The 20,281-nt window shown below is 51.9% G+C and overlaps 1 protein-coding gene across 8 annotated transcripts in view; it reads right to left on the bottom strand.

Moving 5' to 3' along the window:
- Positions 1-149: 149 nt before the first annotated feature.
- Gsg1l (GSG1 like) overlaps positions 150-20,281 on the bottom strand; it is a 194,443-nt gene continuing 174,311 nt past the window's right edge. For 4 of the 8 annotated variants that reach the window (XM_074059150.1, XM_074059149.1, XM_074059145.1 and 1 more), the window contains 3 exons: positions 13,209-13,279; positions 5,602-5,676; positions 150-2,964 (listed from right to left, as the gene is read on the bottom strand). In XM_074059150.1, the coding sequence (XP_073915251.1) occupies positions 2,867-2,964; positions 5,602-5,676; positions 13,209-13,279 (244 nt within the window). In that variant the 3' untranslated portion in view covers positions 150-2,866. The remainder of the gene's footprint in view (positions 2,965-5,601; positions 5,677-13,208; positions 13,280-20,281) is intronic. The other 4 variants (XM_074059152.1, XM_074059151.1, XM_074059148.1 and 1 more) reach the window with 1 other exon arrangement.

Genomic DNA, 20,281 nt, shown 5'->3' with positions numbered 1-20,281 from the left:
CACTGGATGACATGTGCTTTCCAACCCCTTCCCAGAGGAGGCAGGAGGATTTGAAGCCCAATGGCCTTGTGTTCCTCCTGCTTCTTTCCCTTCCCTGTGACAATGGCCCTCCTTTGAGCCGCCCACATACCATAATCACAGGCCATTTGCATGGTTATTTATTTAGTATTTTTCTTTAAACCAACTCTTTCTTTTCACTAAAGTGCCTATTTTGGTTTATCCTTAGCAATAACGTCTGTGAATTCATAGCACTGATGTGCCTGCTATACAAGTTTTTTCTAATACACATTTACATAAACACAACTATTAAAATAGATTAAACTTTTGCCCATATATAACTAAAATCATCTCCAGGACCTCCTGGGCCCATTACCAACCTCAGGGGCTCTGAGGCAGTCTGGGTCTGACTCCTGCCGACCCACTCCTGCCCAACCCCTCACCATGGCATAGCCTTCTAGCACAAGGCCAAAGCCCCAGCTCCTATGCAGACGTTGGAGGCCTTTGTACCCAGGCCCATCTCCAGCCCCATACAGTCTGTCCTCAGGACCCACTAAGTGAATGAAGTATGAATGGCTAGGCCACCTGAATTAATCAGTTCATGGTCAAGTAAGCACACATCTCCACCTGCGTGTCCCAGGCATCTGAGACTACAGACATTGGACCCTGAAAGCACCTTCCCTTCCTCTGGGCCCACCATGACCGAGTCGCCTTCCCTTCCCCCTCCTCACACTCAGTCCCTCACAAGCCAAAGTCAGTCCACCTAGTCCCATCCCCAGGGTCACTTCCCTAAGCCAGACCCCTCTTCTCTCACAAAGAAGGGACTCACATCTCCCACACCTGCTCCATGCCCAGAACTGGGGTATACCAGGGCATTCGCTGCCCCAGGATAAACTCAGCTGCCTAATGAAGCTTTGAGGTGCCCTAGCCTGACCCAGTGACCTCTGCACCCCGACGGCCCTCCCCTCCACACCTGCCTTCTGGACTAGTTTAAAAGTCTTACAGCACACCTTCTTTCCCTGCACTCCTGGCTGCCTGGCTTGGCTCGAATGCCATTTTTCAGAAGGAGCCTCCTGGGACCACCTCAGGCCCCGCCCCCAGCAGTGACAGTGCACATCACGGAGCGTTTCTGTGCACCAGTCCCATTCTCTGTTTTCATCCTACAACAGCTTTAAGAGGTAGGCATAGCAACGATGCCCATGTAATGAGGGAGGAGGTGGAGGCACAGGGGTCAAGAAACTTGCCCAAGCACAAGTGGAGAAGGTAGGATCTGAACCCAAGCTGTCTGGTCCCAGAGATGGGCACACAACACTTTATACACCAAGCTGTAACTGTCATCTGTCCTACCCATCTGTGGACAGATGCTTCAGTTTCACATGTGAAGTACATACCACATGCACGATGGGCACAATGAATCCCGTCACTGGATAGATGGACACACGGATGGATGGTTGGATGACCATGGCTGATGCACGGAAAGAGGTGGGATGTCTGGTATAAGGAAGAATGACATGGCATGGGTGGATAGATTACAGATGGTTGGGAAGCTGAAGAATGAATAATGGTGAGTAAGTGAATGGATGACGGCTGGTTGGATGGATGGGTGGATGGGTGGGGGGAAGGATGGATGGATGGTGGGCAGGTGCATGGGTGAATGGTGGACAGATGGATGTATGAGTGGATGGATGGATTATGGATGGGTGGATAGATGAAGAGTGAATGATAGGTGGGTAGATGAATGGATGATGGATTGATGGATGGGTGGGTAAATGGATGGAAGGAAGGATGGATGGATGGATAGATGGAGCATGGATGGACGTCTGGATGGGTGGATGGATGATGGATGAGTGAATCATGAAGAACGTGTTCTACTTAGCTCTGCCATGCTCTAAGAATCCTTCCAGGAAGGGCTGAAGCTTTGTGAAGGCTGAACTTGGACTCCCCCATCCTGGTTCAAAGTCAGCTCTGCCATTGCTGGTTCCACCATCTCAGGTGTTACTTCATCTCTGTCACCCTACACACTCTCATTTTTATAGTAGAAATCAGTTTCTTCAGGAATCTAACCTGGCATTTTGTGTAAAGATAGCCCTAGGCATAGGGTAAAGGGTCCCTGTGATGGGCAGGGTGGCATGACTTTGCTATACTAACAGGAGAAATGTGACTTCCTTACCATCCCTGTTCAGAGTCTAGGTTTGGCTCCCACCCTCTGGGATCTGAGGCATCCCTGCCAGCCTGTGGGCATCCTGCCCTGGCCTCTCTGCCCCACCCCTCGGTGTCTGACCCTGACCTTGGCACCCTCAGAGCTCTCACCTTCAGGCTCCTTGGAGCCACAGGGTGGGGCGATGGTGTGGCAACCACAGCCCAGAGAGCAACTAGCCTCCGCACACTGCAAGAAAACAGGTTCAACAAGCATTTATTGAGCCCCTGCTGTGTGCCTGCTGTGTGGCCCTTTGCAGTGCCAGCTGCTGCCTCCTCCTCCAGGAAGCCCCCCCTCCCTGTCCCCACAGGGCCCTGCCCCTCTGAGCCCCTTATCAGCTCCCTGGCTGGCTGTGAGTGCCCAGCATTCTGTAGCCAATGGCCTTGTCTTTCCTGGCATCCCAGCTGCACCCAGCAGGGATCTGCCTGTGATGGTGGCAAGAGTCCGGGCTGTGGTCCCCAGGTCTCTGTAAGTCTGAGTGTTCCCTTGGCCCTCCTGGCCTGTTTCTGGCCCCTGAGCCCCAGGCAGTGGTGGCAGGTTGGGCCTGGCGTCTCCTGGACAGCAGGCTCAGTCCACAGCACATGGGCCAGGTTTCCGAGGGCCCCAGACTACTGGTCTTGCGAGAGGGGTGGTGCTGGTCATGGCAGGAGGACTAGGGCTGGGTCAGGCCCATCACACCCAGTGCCCCAGGACCCAGCACTGGCGATTCAGCTCTGGCGCCTCCTGTGCTGAGCTCCGGGGCCAGGAGTCCACCATGTGTGGCTGGTGTCCTGAAAGAGACAAGGTGGTCAGTGCTGAAAGTCCCCTCCTCCAGCTTACTGTCCACCCCTACCCCCACCCACCTGCTCACCCACAGCCCACCCCCATGGCAGGTCATCTCCTGCTCCCAGCTACCTGTCACCTCACCCACTTATTCACTCCCCACACACCCAGCTCTCCCTGGGCAGTCCCAGCAGCTAACCCTGCGGTGGCTTGCTGCCACCCACTGAACGACCCAGCAATGACCTGGCACTCGGCTCACACTCATCTCCCCGGCACTCACCACCGCCCAAACCTACTCCCGCCTGCACATCAGCCACGGCATCTGCCCATCTCTTACACCCCAATAATCTCCGCTGGCCCGTCCACATATACATCATTCCTTCCTGTAATACAGAGCGCCCCAAATCTACCCACCCATTCCTGCTCCGGCTCATCAGCCCGTCCTCCCAACAGTCCACTGCCAGGTCCACTCACCTGCCACAGGCACCTGCCCACATGCACCTGCCCCACATCTGCACCTGCCCCACACCTACACCAGCTCCATGTCTACACCTGCCCACACGCACCTGCTCTCACACACCTACCCACCTGCGTGCCTGCCCCCGCTTGCTCCTTCCCACAGGCTCACCATCCCACAGCTGACTATCCACCCACTCCCGCCACCCATCCCCTTCCCTCTGCTGTCCCTTTCACCTCGGTCCTGCTATCCACCTAGTTCCCCCTTTTCATCCACCCATCCACTCTAGCCCAGCCATCCTGAGACCACCTCTCCCTCCCCACCCACCCATGAAGCCAGGCTTCCTAGAGCTCCCTATAGGCCGGGACATGGCCGAGGAGCCCTGGGATGGTGGTAAGGAGGACAGGAGCAGATGACCCCTTGCCTTTCTTGCCCTGGGGGCAGTGAACACATGCCCACATAAGCCCAAGCTGACTCCGAGTGGGGAGGTTGGCAAAGGGGAGAGCTGGGAGGCCCCGTCCTGTCCCATTTTCTCATGCTTCTGTGTGTTGCTTGCTTCTCAGAAGACCATGGGTCTTTGTCCTCAAGTGTCCAAGTCATTCCCATCCCATGCTGGGATTTGCATCTGTTGTCGAATGGAACCCTCCAGACCAGCTCGAGCCTCGTCCACTCCAGGAACCTACCCTACCATCCTCTCCCCGCCCACAGGGAACCTCTCATCTAGATCCCACTCCTGGGGAGGCCCCCAGCACCCCATGAGACGCTGAGCCGGGGGACCAGTGGTTCATCCACATCTATGGCAGAGCTGGACCGATCAACTTCCTCTGGTTCCAATCTTCATCATTCAAAGGAATTTCTTCATCATTTTGTCTTCCTACTTAGAGCCCTAAGTATGATGCTCAGACAGCCTTGCCATACTTTAGGGTCAGACAGGCTCTTGTAGAAAACCCACTGAGATGGGAATTCTGGGAGGCGGTGCAAGCTCTTGCCTGTATACCTCTAAAGACTGAGCACTCACCACTCTTCGTCCAGTCCCAAAACAGCTGCACTGTTCAGAGTTTCGCCCTCAACAAGAAAGGCTGGAAGGGGAAGCAAGGAGAAAACAGGCCGTGCCAATAGCTGGGCGTGCTTGTGTGATTTTGTTTTGGCATTGGCTTTTACCCTTCTGTTTTTAATATTCTTTAATGTTCGTGTATTGCAATTTTTACTACATTTTTTAAGAAAGGGAAACATTTTACAAACATTCAAGAATGAGTTGGCCTTGGGGGAAAAACATTTATTTTGGCCCCAGCTCCTGAAACAGTTGCAATCTTTGGAAGTGCTTGCTGCCAAGATAAAGGTGTTTGGAATTTTTTTTTAAGCTGAGAAGCAAATATTTGGTGTGTAGAAAGGTTTGATTGTTTCTCTAAATGAGTATTTAGAAATGATGGTAACTGCCCTTACACTCAGCAGCAGGCAGAATGGCGGACAGTTTATGGGAACGGAGAAAGTAATTGTGTGTTTTTTTAAGAAAAAGAAAAGCCAGAATTCCCATCTTTCCTTGAGTCAAAATTGGGCTGTCCGTCTCCAGGGTCCAGAAGCCACATCACTGAGGACTGAGGCTCCCCTTCCATCTTCTGGCCTCCCAGAAGGGGCTCCCGGCCCAGAACCATGGGCAGTGTATGTCACAGCAGCCCAGCAATGCACCACCTACTTCCCTTCTCTCCCGTACTTTACCTGGCCGGCTCCAGCCAGAGAGAAGACCTGGGCTGGGGATTCTGAACCCCAAATCAAAAATGTCTCCGGACCCAGTCAATTCCATTCATGGGAAAGGCTGCCTCCTCCGCCCCACCTGTTACCGTCCAAAGGTCCCGAGCCGCCCAGAATACAGTTCAAAATTCAAACCTGCTTTTACATGACGGCAATAGTTTTCCGACATTTTCAGTAATTGTGGGTGCAATTGCATCTGACGGGCAGGATTCAGCCTGTGGAAAGCCATGTCAACCTCGGGCAAAACCACCACCACCAACAAAGAATTAAAAGGAAAGAGAATTGTGTCTTTTGAGGACTTCCTGTAAGTCACATCCTCTGCTGAGCCTGGGGGGGATCTAGGGGAACTGAGAGCAGTACCTGCTCCCAGCCAGCTGCCCACACACTGTGCCAAACAGATACAGCCTCGGGACAGTGACAAGGAGGGCGCTCACCCTACCTCGGTCAGGGGGTGGCTGCTCTTCCCGGACATTTGAGCTGGACTCTGGGAGGCTTCCTGAAGCTCCCCACTCTCCTAGGACAGAAGGGCAGGTCATTTCAGGCAGGAGGAACAGGGTGTGAAATAGATTCTTGGCAGGCCTGGGAGCTTTTTAAGAGGTGTGAAAAACCCAGCAATTCTGTCACTGGGAGAAGACAAGGGATGTGACTAGAAAACAGGGTGGGGGGGGCACACAGGGCCGGTGAATGGGGAGGGGAAGAGGACTGCAGTTGCCACAGATGCTGGGTGCCAAGTAAACAGGCACCAGACCCACCCTGCACCTCAGGAGTTTAGACTCACCACCTGCCTCAAACCTAGGTAAAAGACTCTCCAGGGATAGCTGCATTTTAGCAGGGGCCACAAGTGTCTAGAAAAAGGCATGACTGGGATACCACTGCCTCAGGCAAAGAGTCTTGACCGAAAGAGTCAAGTGTGGTAGAGTATACTTATAATCCCCGCACTCAGGAGGTGGGGGCAGGAGATCACAGGTTCAGGGCCAGCCTGGGCTATATAGCAAGACTCTAGCTTTTTTTTTTTTCTTTTAGAGCGAGAGAGACACAAAGAAGAAAACCAATGGCACAGCTTTAGCTTGGAGTGGGGCAGCTTGTGACCCCAGGACAAGTGACTTTGTAGAATGCTACTCCTGGGGACAAAGTGAGCTAAATCTTTCACTGAAAATGCATGGATGACTTACTATATGCCAGACAGACACTGGGTTTGCTCAGAGAATGTAGCAGTAAGGTCCCCTGTCTTTGTGGCAGTGTCATTCTGTGGGGGAGAACTAGGGAGGAAGCAAGTTAGCAAGGAAGGGACAAGAGGGTGACAGGTAACAGAAAGAAAAGAGAAGCAGGAGGAGGATGCTAGAGGATGGTCCTGGGATGGCTGGCAATCTTGGAAGGTCTGATCTAGCCAGATGTCCACCAAGGCAGTTACTGGAGCTGGGAACGGGTCCTCAGAGGATGGATTGGAGGGAACTGGCCTAGAAACAGCGATTTCCATCTCAGAGTTGCTGAGTAGCCCAAGCAAGTGACAAAAGGCAGAGTTGCTGCTGGCAGTCCCTGCAGAGGGACGGGTACCTGGCCTAAGGCCAAGTTCTATTCTGAACTTTTTTCTGTGGACCAGCAGCATTGGGAACTTGTAAGAAATGCAGAATCCCAGGTCCCAGCCCCTTCCTGAGCTACATTCCACTCCCCCCCTCCCGGCACGTCATGGTGATGTTAACATCGGCTCGGATCTTCTGATCCACCCCCACCAACTCCAGGGTCTCAGATATCCCCAGGCTAAAGGCTCGTCTCTGCTCCCAGAAAATTGACATTGATATTTATTTCAGAAATATGGTCTGTTTCCATTTTAATAAAGGAAGCGACTCGAGCCGTACTCTACTGGATTTGATTTTGATCTAATAAAAATGCCAAGTTCCTCTGGGCCCAGAAAAAGTCCTCCTTGAAATTCCCTTGGCTATTTTGAGGGCAGTAGCAACTGAGACCTGTCTAGACGGAGCTCCCAGAAGCCACCTCTGGGCTCCAGCCAGTGACAGCCTCTCCCCGAGCCCAGCCTTCCAGACACACCTGGAAAAATCAAAAGCTTGTCTCGGGCATTGAACTTGACAGTTGCAATCAGCTGCAAGCCCCAGTGAGCCCTCAAAGGAAGAGGCGACACCTGGACCGTATGGCAGCATCGCCTCCATCAAATGTCATGTCGGATATGCTCCCAAGCTAGCTGGTGGCACTGCAGTGCCCCAGGGACAGGTTTCAAAAGCAAGCTCTTTTTTCAAGAAAAAAATAATTGTGGCAGAATCCATATCACAGAAACGCAAGGGAAAAATAGCAACTTTGGGGGCAGTTATAACCAAAAGTTTGCCTGGTACCCCTGGCTCAAGCCTGAAATCCTAGCTACTTGGGAGGCTGAGATCAGGAGGATTGCAGTTCAAAATGAGCCTGGGCAAATAGGTCACGAGACCTCATCTCCAAAACAACCAGAGCAAAATGGACTGGAGGTGTGGCTCAAGCTGCAGAGTGCCTGCTTTGCCAGTGCGAAGCCCTGAGTTCAAACCCCAGTCCCACACTCACAAAAAGATAACCAAAAGTTTATTTAACTGTTTATATAAAAGTGGTAGCTTGAGGAGGTATCACAATACCTGACTTCAAACTATATTACAAAGCAATAACAATAAAAACAGCATGGTACTGGCACAAAAACAGACATGAAGACCAGTGGAACAGAATAGAGGACCCAGATATGAAGCCACACAACTATAACCAACTTGTCTTTGACAAAGGCGCTAAGAATATACGATGGAGAGATAGCAGCCTCTTCGACAAAAACTGCTGGGAAAACTGGTTAGCAGTCTGCAAAAAACTGAAACTAGATCCATGTATATCACCCTATACCAAGATTAACTCAAAATGGATCAAGGATCTTAATATCAGACCCCAAACTCTTAAGTTGATACAAGAAAGAGTAGGAAATACTCTGGAGTTAGTAGGTATAGGTAAGAACTTTCTCAATGAAACCCCAGCAGCACAGCAACTAAGAGATAGCATAGATAAATGGGACCTCATAAAACTAAAAAGCTTCTGTTCATCAAAAGAAATGGTCTCTAAACTGAAGAGAACACCCACAGAGTGGGAGAAAATATTTGCCAACTATACATCAGACAAAGGACTGATAACCAGAATATACAGGGAACTTAAAAAACTAAATTCTCCCAAAACTAATGAACCAATAAAGAAATGGGCACGTGAACTAAACAGAACTTTCTCAAAAGAAGAAATTCAAATGGCCAAAAAACACATGAAAAAATGCTCACCATCTCTAGCAATAAAGGAAATGCAAATTAAAACCACGCTAAGATTCCACCTCACCCCTGTTAGAATAGCCATCATCAGCAACACCACCAACAACAGGTGTTGGCGAGGATTCGGGGAAAAAGGAACCCTCTTACACTGTTGGTGGGAATGTAGACTAGTACAACCACTCTGGAAAAAAATTTGGAGGCTACTTAAAAAGCTGGACATTGATCTACCATTTGATCCAGCAATACCACTCTTGGGGATATACCCAAAAGACTGTGACACAGGTTACTCCAGAGGCACCTGCACGCCCATGTTTATTGCGGCACTATTCACAATAGCCAAGTTATGGAAACAGCCAAGATGTCCCACTACTGACGAATGGATTAAGAAAATGTGGTATCTATACACAATGGAATTTCATGCAGCCATGAAGAAGAACGAAATGTTATCATTCGCTGGTAAATGGATGGAATTGGAGAACATCATTCTGAGTGAGGTTAGCCTGGCCCAAAAGACTAAAAATCGTATGTTCTCCCTCATATGTGGACATTAGATCAAGGGCAAACACAACAAGGGGATTGGACTATGAGCACATGATAAAAGCGAGAGCACACAAGGGAGGGGTGAGGATAGGTAAGACACCTAAAAAACTAGCTAGCATTTGTTGCCCTCAACGCAGAGAAACTAAAGCAGATACCTTAAAGCAACTGAGGCCAATAGGAAAAGGAGACCAGGAACTAGAGAAAAGGTTAGATCAAAAAGAATTAACCTAGAAGGTAACACCCACGCACAGGAAATCAATGTGAGTCAATGCCCTGTATAGCTATCCTTATCTCAACCAGCAAAAACCCTTGTTCCTTCCTATTATTGCTTATACTCTCTCTACAACAAAATTAGAAATAAGGGCAAAATAGTTTCTGCTGGGTATTGAGGGGGGAGGAGAGGGAGGGGGCGGAGTGGGTGGTAAGGGAGGGGATGGGGGCAGGGGGGAGAAATGAACCAAGCCTTGTATGCACATATGAATAATAAAAGAAAAATGAAAAAAAAATACCAAACTCTGCAAAATAAATAAATAAATAAATAAAAGTGGTAGCTTGGATGGAAGTGAGGAGGTGGGGACACTTGCAGGTTCAGAGCCAACAATTGAGCACCTACTGCATGCGGCACTGTCCTTGGGATACAGACACTAAACAGACAAGGTGTCTCTTCTTATGGCACAAAGAGGGAACAAGACAGAACCCCAGTGCAGAAATACAAGAGAATTTCAAAGAGGACAAGGGCTGCAAAGAAGAATGTGGTGATTGGAGGAAACCGGAGCCTGGTGTAGATCAGGGAAAGCTCCTTGGAGGAGGAGGAGCCCTTTCAGCTGAGACTTAAAGATGAGACCAAGTGAGCCATGCAAAGATTTAGAGGGAGACTGTCCAAGTAGAGAGAAGCACAAGTGCAAAGGCCCCAGGAAGGAGATGAGCTTTCTCAGTCCAGCTGCAGGCTGGAACCTGAGAGAGGGGAGCAGGGAGGAGGGGAGGTCAGGGCCTGGGGTCCTGTTCTGAAGCCTAGGGTTGGCAGTGAGATCTAAAACCAAGCTGGCTTTTCTCACCCAGTGGACAAACTGAGATCTTGTCTGCAAGTTTCCCCGGCTACATAAGAAGAGCCACCCCTCCCTCCCAGGGCTGGATCGGCTGTCCGGCTGTCCGGCTGTCCGATCAGACCAGAAGGAAGGGAAAGGCTTAACAGGGGTGGGTCCTGTGGTCCTGCGCACAGCCGCCTAGCGTCTGATGCCTGGGCTCCCTCTCGGGCCTCCTCCCCCGGGCCTCCTGCCGGCAAGCCAGTCCCTCGCAGGAGCTGAGCAGCTGCTCTCTACAGAAATATTGCAAAACTCGCCCAGGCAGTTCCAAAATATTTTCTTGGCAGAAAACCCACTAGCAGCTAAGAAGCCAAGTCCTGGGGCTGATGTCCTTTCCTGGTGGCTTCTCTAGGCCATGAGCTCTGACAGGCCATGTCTGCTGGGCCTGGGGACACTGACTGACCCAAGCAGCTACACTAGCGCTCCACACTGCTGGGTTCCAACCCCAGCTCTGTCACAGTCTGGCAGCGTGACATGGGGTGAGCAGTGTTGAACAAGTCATCCCGGGCCCCTGTGTTGCTGTCTTTGAAATGGACCTGTGTTTAACGCAGTGAGTGAGGGAGTACTACGCACCAAGGACATGCAGAAGGGGGCGGACGTGATCAGATCTGGGGGGCACCGAGCTCTCTGGGGTCTGCTTCACCACCCAGTCCCGTACTTGTTATCCTGTCACATTCCCACCAAGGTGGCCCCTGGTCACACCCCTTTCCCTGTGCCACCACATCCCAGCTAGACGAGGGCAGACCCTGTTGTCACAGGGCCCCACTGTAACTCTAGTCAATACGCCAGGGTCCCGCACCCCACCTTCTTGATTTCCCTGTTCTCAGGACCAGGAGAAGCCTCCAAATGAAGGGATCAATGAGTGAGTGAGTGAGTGAGTGACGGAGGGAGGAAGGGACTCTCTATGTCCCACATACAGTCGCAGTAGGATAACTGGCTTCCTCCTTGTTTGGACAGTGGCAGCCATAGCACTTCCGCTGGTCCCCAGAGAAGAGGGCCACCTCCAGTGACACTTGGTTACCAGACAGAAGACCCAGCTGGCAAGGGGCTACGGGACCCACAGCTCTGTTCTTCCCTGAGAAGCCAGGACTTAGAAAACCTTTGGGGCAGCTGACGGCCTCCCAGCTCCCCGGGACACCTACAGAACCGGGACCTTGGTGCCCTTCATGTCTTCACACCCACCCTCTCCCCACTGAGGGGAGCCCAACAACCGGCCAACAGTGACCCTGGAGAGCTCTGATGACCTTGGAGGCTCCCATCACGGATCAACTCTGTCCCCCTCCCGTGTACAGACGGACAGAGAAGAAGAAATAGCCAGCTAGGTGATAGAGACACAGGACCATCTCCTGCCACAGCCAGCCTCTGTCCCTCTGCTCCAGTCCACCCTCCCCGCCATCCGCCTGCTCCCGCACACACAGGGCCCTCCGCCTGGCTGACCTCTGCTCATCTTTTCGTCCTGCCCCCAGCAGCACCCGAGACAGGGGAGTCAAAGGAGCCTCCCTGTATTCCCTGGGTCCTCCCCAGCACTTGTGTATCCCTGAGGTGGCCTTGTTTGCTGGCGAGCTCACGTATTTACTGCTTCTCTGCACCCAGGGCTGTGGCCTAGCTCAGTGCTGTTGTAGTGTAGACACTCAATGAACAGCTGTCCACGGGTGGAGGAAGGACAGTGCACACTGCTGACCCACCACCATGTGTCCCTAGCAAAGCGGCCGGGGTTGGACTGGGACTCGGTCTATGAGGACTCGGTTGTTTTGGGGAGGGTGCTTCTGCAGTTTCCTGTCACCCTAGGGACATTCTCAGTGTCTCATTCTCAATGTCAGTGCCTGCTTCTAGGGACAGCCTGGGTCTCCTTGGCCTTTTCTTCTATCCTCAGGCCTCAGGGATCTAGTCTGCATCCCAAGTTCCCCAGGTACCCCCAAATCATCCCAAGCATTCTCTCCCCTGGGATTTTTCTGCCCACCCTGCAGGAGCCTGGGAGGCTCAGGGGCACACAGGGAGCTGAGGCAGTTCTGAGAGGGCCGGGGTCTCAGCCCATGATGGGCGCTTCCCCACGCCTCTGCCATGGCCTCTCCCCTCCTTCATCCTGGAGGTGGAGCTCTCAGCCATCCCCACTGCATGGCCCTAGCCACCTCCTTCAGGAAGCTTCCACCCAGCAGAGACATGTTCCAGTAATCCACAGTAGTGGGCACCATTTCCACTGCAGGGACGCTCCTGTCCCCCATGCAGTAATTAGCATTTGGGCTGCTGGAAGTCCTTTTTCCTCGTGGTGAGGACCAGAGCCCTGCTGTCCTCCAGCCAGGACTCCTCTGAGCCCTGTGTCTCACCACTTCCTCCCCCAGAGCCAATTTGGGAGCAAGTGACATATTAAAGAGGGAAAGTAGGAAAGCGGGAAGAGAGAGCAGAGTGGTCAGTAGAGGGGAGGAAGGTAGGGAGGGAGGGAGGTGGAGAGGGAAGTGGGGAGGGAGGGAGGGAGGGAGAGGAGACTCCTAAGCCTGACGACAAGTACTGCTCTTCACCCTTCAGGGATACTATAAAACACATGCCCCAGTGGATCCCACCCAAGGGCGAGGGAGCGGGGGATCCAAACATTTGCTTCCAGGTGGGGGAGGTAGGAAAGGCCCCTGCACAGAGACACCCAGATATAAACAAATGTCCCTGGAGTGTCCTTAAAGGTCTGAAAGATATGAGCACAGCACTGCCCAGCTAAGCTGTGTGACCTTGGGCAAATCACTCCACCTCTCTGAAACTTAGTTTCCTCCTATATGGAGAGGTCAGGGTGAGGGACAAGAAAAACAGTACAGGACAGTTTCCCTAATGGACACCCGAGATTCTCTCTTATGTGCCCCCCAGAGTGAGGCAAATGGAGCCAGTGCAGTCTGAGACAGAAGACCCTATCCCCACCCCGGACTTGGCCAACTCCACCCAAGGCCAGTGGCTGAGCTGGGCCTGGACTGGATCTGTTTCCCCACCAGCTTTTATGGCTCTCCAGTCTGCCTCTACGGTAGCATCCAGCTTCACTGTCAGGACTGAAGACACTCTATGCTGAGACTCCAGCCTCAGTTTCCCCATCTGTGGTGTGTGCCTGCGGGAGAATACAGGGGTGCAGTGGGAGGCTCACAGCAGCAGACACCTGCCAGCAAGGCACTTACGGGTCGGGTATCTCTCATGGCGGCAGTCTAAGCGGAAGTCCTCCTCCTCGCTCGTGTCCCCCTTCTCAATCCTGCAAAGGAAAAGAAAACCTAAGCGCAATGAGAAAGAGCAGGCTGAGCTGGCGGAGACCCCAGACCTCCGTTTTGGAGCATAAAGTCTGAGACTTCCCACCTGTTGCCTCATGGACTGTTACCAAACCCCTGCTGAGCGGGCATCGGTGTGCCCATTTTTAGTCATGAAGAAAGGAGGCATTTGGGGGTGGTGTGAGGCAGAACAGAGACAGATGCAAACCCCTGGTTCTCACAGAGACGATCTTCAATTATGTGCAAATAATCATGCAATTGCAAGCTATATAGATGATGTGTATATTACAGAAGGTGTGTACAGTTTGGTTTGTTTTCAAAATTATACACTGGTATACACAAAAATATTTGGCATAGTATGTACCAAAAGATTAATAGGGATTATTTTTACATAGCCAGAAGACAGGGAATTAAATTGGGCCTTCTTTTTACTTAACCCTATTTTCTGATTTGAGGTGACAGGCTTTCAGTAGCTCTGTAATATTTGTTAGCTAAATCAGAACATTTCCCATAGATAATTCTACGTGCAAACAAAGCCCCAGTCTTCCAACTTCTGGCCTGGTGCCCTTTCCCACCACCGACTGCAAGAGTGTTTCTGGGTCTGGTGATTTGGGGGATGGACCCCAGGGCCTCACACCTGCTTGGCAGTCATTCCACCACGGGGCTGCACCCCAACCCAGTTTCTTGCACGTGGTCTCATTCTCCTCTGGCATCTCCAGATTCCTGCCCCAGTGCATCCTTGGGGGTGGCAGAGAAGCCCGGAGCAGAGGCTGACAGTGACCTGTTCGCAGACAAGCTCCAAACCTGGACCCTAACCCCCTCCCACTAATGACTGGGCCACACACTGGAGCGACCTCACTGCACTCCTTCATTCGCAACCCAGATAAGCTCAGAGCTCCACGTGGTCCAGTCCAGACAGATGTCACATTTACAGCCACACAATCTAGTCAGTCCCCAAGTAAGACCAATTCCAGCCATGACTGTAGCTCCCAGAGAGCACTAAGGAACTTCGATGTCTGCAGTCACACATCTGAAATCTTCCCTCTTTTTCCTAACCCTCTCTCGCCCCCTGCCTCACTCCCAATGTTTCCCCAGACTCTCTCCAGGGCTGTGGGCCTGGCGTCTTTCCTTCTCTCCGCCCTCCCTTTCTGTCCTCTTTTCTCTCACACAAAGATGTCACAATCCTATCCAAAGCAAATGCCCAACTCTGTCCCCTGCTTTTCCCATCTCTCATTCCTAGCAACAGAGCTGGAAGCTTGGGGCTGGAGGAGGAGACATGGGGAAGGTGCTGAATAACCAGCAAGCAATGCCAAGTGTCCCCGGTAGAAGGGAAGGGAAGACTCATGTACTGGTCATTCTGGTCCCCTCAGGTCATTCACTCATCGGTTCATTTGCTCATTCATCAAGAATGACCTGGGGACTCTGTAGTTTGCACCAGATACAGTGAGGAGGACAGAAAGGCTGAACTCAGAAGCCCTGACCGCAGAGAGCCACCAGCTTGGTGGCATTGGACAACAGCACACAGAACTGTCCATGCTGCCCGAACCAGGGGTCCAGCCTGAGCTTCCTGGGAACAAACTCTGGACACGTGTATTTACAAATGTCTTCCGTGGCTTGCTGGTCCGAGACCGCAGAACAGAGGCCTGTGTGTTGATGTCATAGGAAGGCAAATTTCAGTCCAGTCTAAGGCAGGATGTCCTCTTTATTTTATTTTATTGTCTTTTAATAGAAACATCTTTGTCATTTTCCTGACAACAAAAGCTTATTCCAAAAAAATTAAAATTCTACTACCATAGACAGAGCAAAAGTCTCCCTAGTGTGGTGTTTATCTTTTCGTAATTTATACATTTTTACACAAATAGCCTCAAATTAAATATACTGTTTTCTAATCTGATATTTGAAAATACCCAGAAGTTTCCAAAATCTTTCTAAATCAGTACACTCGGATCTCACTCATCTTTTCCTCATGGATGTATATGAAAGATTAATTAACATTTCTTCCCCCAATGACAGACATTAAGAGTTTTCCACCTCCTAGGTAATGGTGGTGTCTATCTAGCCAGGTAGTGAGCTCCCTGTCACCAGAGGTGCTTAAGACAAGATTGCCAGTCAAAGCTGTAAGTGGGTCCAGACACCGGAGGGGAGGCTGGACCAGGTAACTGAGCCCATGCTCACCCCGGTGCACCTGGCCATCCCAGCACCTCTGGGTCAGGAGAAGCTAGCACCACTCTTAGCCAGCTCCCTGCATCTTCCTGCCCATCAGTCTTAACCTTGAACCAGCGCCTGGACCTCTAGACTCTCGATTCTCCTGGTTTCTTATCACAGACTCACTTGCTCCAGACCTCCTGCTCGGCTGGACTCAGAGCCTTGGGCCTGGAAACATGTGAGCCAAGTGGCCAGCATCTAGGAGGCACCATGGAGCCTGGAATGGCCTCTTCCCTCCCTGATTATCCCAGTCTGGCTGCCAAGAAGTCCCAAGTTCAGCAGCTAACGCAAGAAATAACACCTACCGACGTCCAAACACCTGTGTGGCCAGGCCTTATGCTGGGCTGGAGGCCATGGGATGACCAGAGAGGCCCTGCTCTGGAGATCTCAGGTTGCATTCCATTGTAATCACTGCCTTTTGGGCCAGAAGGATGTTAAGAAGTTGCCAGGGAGAATCTGTATCCAGTCTTGGAGTTGGCAACCTTTTCCTGCAAAGGTCCGAATAGTAAATACTTGGAGCTTTTGGGGCCATCTGGCATCTGTCACTGCAACTCTGTCCCTGCAGCCAAAGCCACAGAGAACACAGATGTGGGTGTTTGCAGCATTTAGTTGTGTGTCAGCACTGGCAGAGGCCAGTAGCTCTCACCTTGGCTGTTGGCAGAAGTCACCAGTCCGGGAAGTTTTGAATCTCCCTGGGAGTGTAAGGTGCAGTCAGGGTTGGGGGGCCACTGTGTGGGGACCAGAAGAGGCTTCAAGGATGAAGTGACACCTGAACTGCACCCCCAGGCCACATGACCTGCTGCTTACTTCTCACAGAGGGCCCCAAGCTTCTAGCCCCCATCTGCCTGTCCTTCCAGCCTTCTGGAAACAGCTGGTTTCCTTGCAAAAGCTCAGTCCCAATTCACCATGAGCAGCCAGAATCTGCAGCCCCACAGGGCCTTGGTGGACATCCGAGACCCATGTGAGACTTGGCAGTGGTTCTGGGTGAGGGCTGATGACCCTTCTGCTGCCTCTTCAGGGGCCCAGGGCCGGACAGAGGGGCTTCCTGAAGGAAACAGCAGGGGTCAAAGGCAGATTCTGAGCACCACGAGGTTCTGGGCACAGGAGGGAGGAGGAGTCCTGGTTGAGCTCAGCTCCTGGGCTAACCGCAGCACAACTCTGAGACTCACCCAGCCACTCGAGTCTCAGTGTTCCTATGTGCGTAATTGGGCACGGCAGCGGTGGTCACAGTTCTGATAGGAATGACCACCAGCGTCTCCATCTCCATGGCTGTGGTAAGAACTAAAACCCAGGACCTGGCCCAGATGAAGGGATCAGAGCATGTTAACCACTGCTGTGTTTAAACTCGCTTAGTGGTCTGTCGTTCCCAACACCCTTCCAATTCAGAGAGAAGAATGGAGTTTGTCTGAGTCCCCAGGGTCTAACACAGTGCCTGGCACTAAATACCTCAGGGAGGAAGGAAAAGAAGGAAGGAAGGAGGGAGGGAGAAGGAAGGGAGGGAGGGAAGAGAGGAGAGGCGGGGAGAAGGAGAGGAGGAAAGAGAAGGGAAGGAAGAAGGGAGGAGGAGAGAGAGGGAGGGAGGAGGAAGAGAAGGAGGGAGGAAAGGGGAGAGCAGTCCATGTGCTGAGGCAGCCATGGCCACCAGGGACACCGAGCTCCCCTGGGAAAGAACCACAGATGTCACCCTGTGTCTCTCTGATTTGAGCTGAAATGTCCTGCGGGAAGATGCATTTTCTAAAGGCAGGTCTCCTTTTTCTTTTTGTAATGGTGCTGTGGGGTCACCCACATAGCCGACCCGTACCTCGAGGAGTTGATGGGGGTGCTTGTGGGAACTGGAAGAAGGTAGGACCCGGGCAACCCCAGGTGTGCCACGTCGCTCCCAGGAGCCAGGTTTCTCCCCCATCCCGCCTGGCTGTGTGGGACAGGCCTGTCTTCTGAGCTCTCCAAGCCTCTACTTCATCTGATGAATGGGCGGGCACTGCACCTGCCACCTGGGACCAGGAGGCCTCTTTACAGCCCTCACGACACTGCCCGGCCTGCTGTCGTTATTGCTGCCCTTGTATGTCAGCAGCCTCCCCTCTGGGTCTCCGTGATGCACATTCAGCTCCGCTTACAGCTGCAGAAGAAGACAGGTCCCTGCAACATGCACCCTTCCTCCCACCCCATTATTTACGTCTCCCCGTCTGTCACTGCCTCAGGAAACATCTTTGCTGTTGGTTTTCAGATAGTCTCGCTATGTAGCTCAGGCTGGACTCGAACACGCAATCCTCCTGTCTCAGCCTCCTGAGCACTGATATTGCAGGCTGCCACACTAGGATGGAAAGCAGAGAAAAGGCTTCAAAGTATCCAAAAGCTATGGGTTCAAGGCTGACCAAACCCACGAGAGGTCACAGCACAGCCTTCTGCCTCCAAAGTGGCCGAGTCTCTCCTTGTGGGCACAGAACAGAGCAGAAGCCAAGAGTGGAACTGGGAAAGTGAGTGGGCCCAGGGGGAGATGACCGTGTAGAGGCACCTGCTCAAATGTCATCAGGATCATCCCCATCTTACAACAGTGACAACTGAAGTGAAATTGACTCATGACTTGCTCAAATTCAGTGGAGTGCTGGTACGTGTTAACACCTGGCTCTCTCAGAGAGAATGGAACTCAATTTTCAGAGTTTGTGGACTTCTGTGGGGACAAGGCCAGCTAGGACTACAGGGGAGAGTCTTGGGGACGAGACTGACCTCTTCTTGAGTCGTTCTGGATCCCCGCCAGCCTAGTGCCAGTGCTGGTTGTGGCTGGAACTGCCATGGGTGCTAGGAGGGGCCACACCATATCCACAGTGGTGCTCTGGCGTGCTTCCGCCACACACACGAGGCCCCACCCGAGCCATGCTCAAAGCCGGCTTCCCTCCCCAGGTTCCAAGCTGCCTCTGTGTCCCCCATCTCTACCGATGCTGTGATGTCACACTATACACTGAGCTTCCCCAGCCATCTGTAACAAAGGCGAAGGGGTTTTCCCCTTAGTTTTCAATCTACCCTGGGCTAACTCTCCTGTAACAAAAATGAAATGAAAACACACGAAAAGCAAGCTGTGGGGGCGGAGCCAATCTGGATCTGCCAGCCAGATGTGCAAATGTTTCAGCCATGTCACCTTGCTACAAAAGATTTAAGTTACCTCAATTTCTGTCCTTGAACCCTAGAGGGCATTTGCCGATAGACACAGGTCCAGGGACTACACTTTGAGTCACTCTAATCTGTAGGATCCTCCTCCCTCCATTGGCCACTGCTGGCCGCATCCACCTTTTGGTCCCCTGCTCTGCCCTCCAGCCCATAGCTTCCCAAAAGTGAAGGTGCCAGAGGTCCCCAAGGCCCTTGTTGACATGCAGAGTCCTGGATGGGGTCCAAATCTACATTGCTAACAGGCTCAGGTGAGGTCCCAGACTCCAGTTGAGGCTCTGGAGGTGTCTGGCTCCCCGCTGCTGTCTTGTTTAAAGTGGGCAGCAAGGGTGAAGCTGAGGTTAGAGACCCCCAGGTGACTCCCATTCTCCCTTCAGCTTTAGGATGAAGTGTGGGGGTTCAGAGAGCAGTTGCTCCTTCCATATGCTCCTCCCTCCATCCTTTGATCATTTCCCACCTCGAAGGCTGACCTGTGCTTTCTACCTTCCTGGAACGCCAAATCATGACCAAATCATGACCAAATCATGAAGGTTGTGCAAGGCCCCTGAAGTCTCCACAATGCCGTCTCTCATTTCTGGGCACTGTGCTCCCCCCAAGAATAAACAATGACTTCAAAGGACCCCAAGTCAGAACTGTGACATGTGGGGTGCTGCTGAGTAATACTCAAGCCGTGCAGACAAATGTGCAAGATGGAGCCGGGACCAGACACGTCCCAGGGTTCCTTACCCAGGAAACAGTTGCAAAGGGCAAAGAACGCCATTGATTTTTAAACCTCCAATTTACAGTGGAGTGAAGAAAAAAATTAAAAGGAATTCTGGCAAATCAACAACCGCAGGTAGTAAATTAAGATTCCATAACACCCTATCAAAAGGGCATTCCCAGATATGGAAAAATAAATGGGTTTTTAAAAAGATTCTTTTTTTCCATTTTTTTCCGTGTTACAGAATCATAACACAAAGCATTTGGAAAATAACAGAGAAGATACCTTTCCACGCTGTCAACACCCTGGCCTCATCTTTCTGCGTGGTTTACAGTTTTCTCTGCTGTTCTGCACTACTGAGTTTTTAAATAAAAAAAAAAAAAAGAGCTCTAGATGCAAACACTGTGAGAATGGCATGGGTTAGAAATGACCCACCCAGAAATACCAATGAGCTCCAGGGTTCCTGACGCCCCTGTCTCCTTCTCGGCAGCCTCTAAGGGGCTTCTCCAGCCCCAAGGGTGCGATCCACAGTGTGAAGGTCTCAGGTTTGTCAAAGAAGTCCCTGTCAGAGCCCAGGCTGGACACAAGGAGGGATCACAGGTGAGCAAAGTCCAACATGTGGACAGCCGAGGTGTGCCATTCTGTTAGGCTGGGGGACAGTGGTGAAATAGTGGGGAGCTACAGAGCAAGAGAAAGACCTGACCGGGTCTGCTGCGACATCCAGGAAGGCCTGAGGGCAGGTCAAAGGGTCAGGAGCTTGTGACAGGCTCAGAAGTTGCAGTGAGAATTGTATTCTTGCTCTGGACACTGTGCAAGTCACCCCAGTGTGTGAGACAGAAAGAAGTCACATTTCAAGGCACTACTGCTGGGGAAACAGATGGGCAAAGAGTTGCTGGGTTCACACAGGAGAGCATGATGTAGCCTT

This window comes from Castor canadensis, chromosome 17, assembly GCF_047511655.1.
Source record: "Castor canadensis chromosome 17, mCasCan1.hap1v2, whole genome shotgun sequence".
Classification (NCBI taxonomy): domain Eukaryota; kingdom Metazoa; phylum Chordata; class Mammalia; order Rodentia; family Castoridae; genus Castor; species Castor canadensis.
This window is presented reverse-complemented; position numbering and strand designations above follow the sequence as displayed.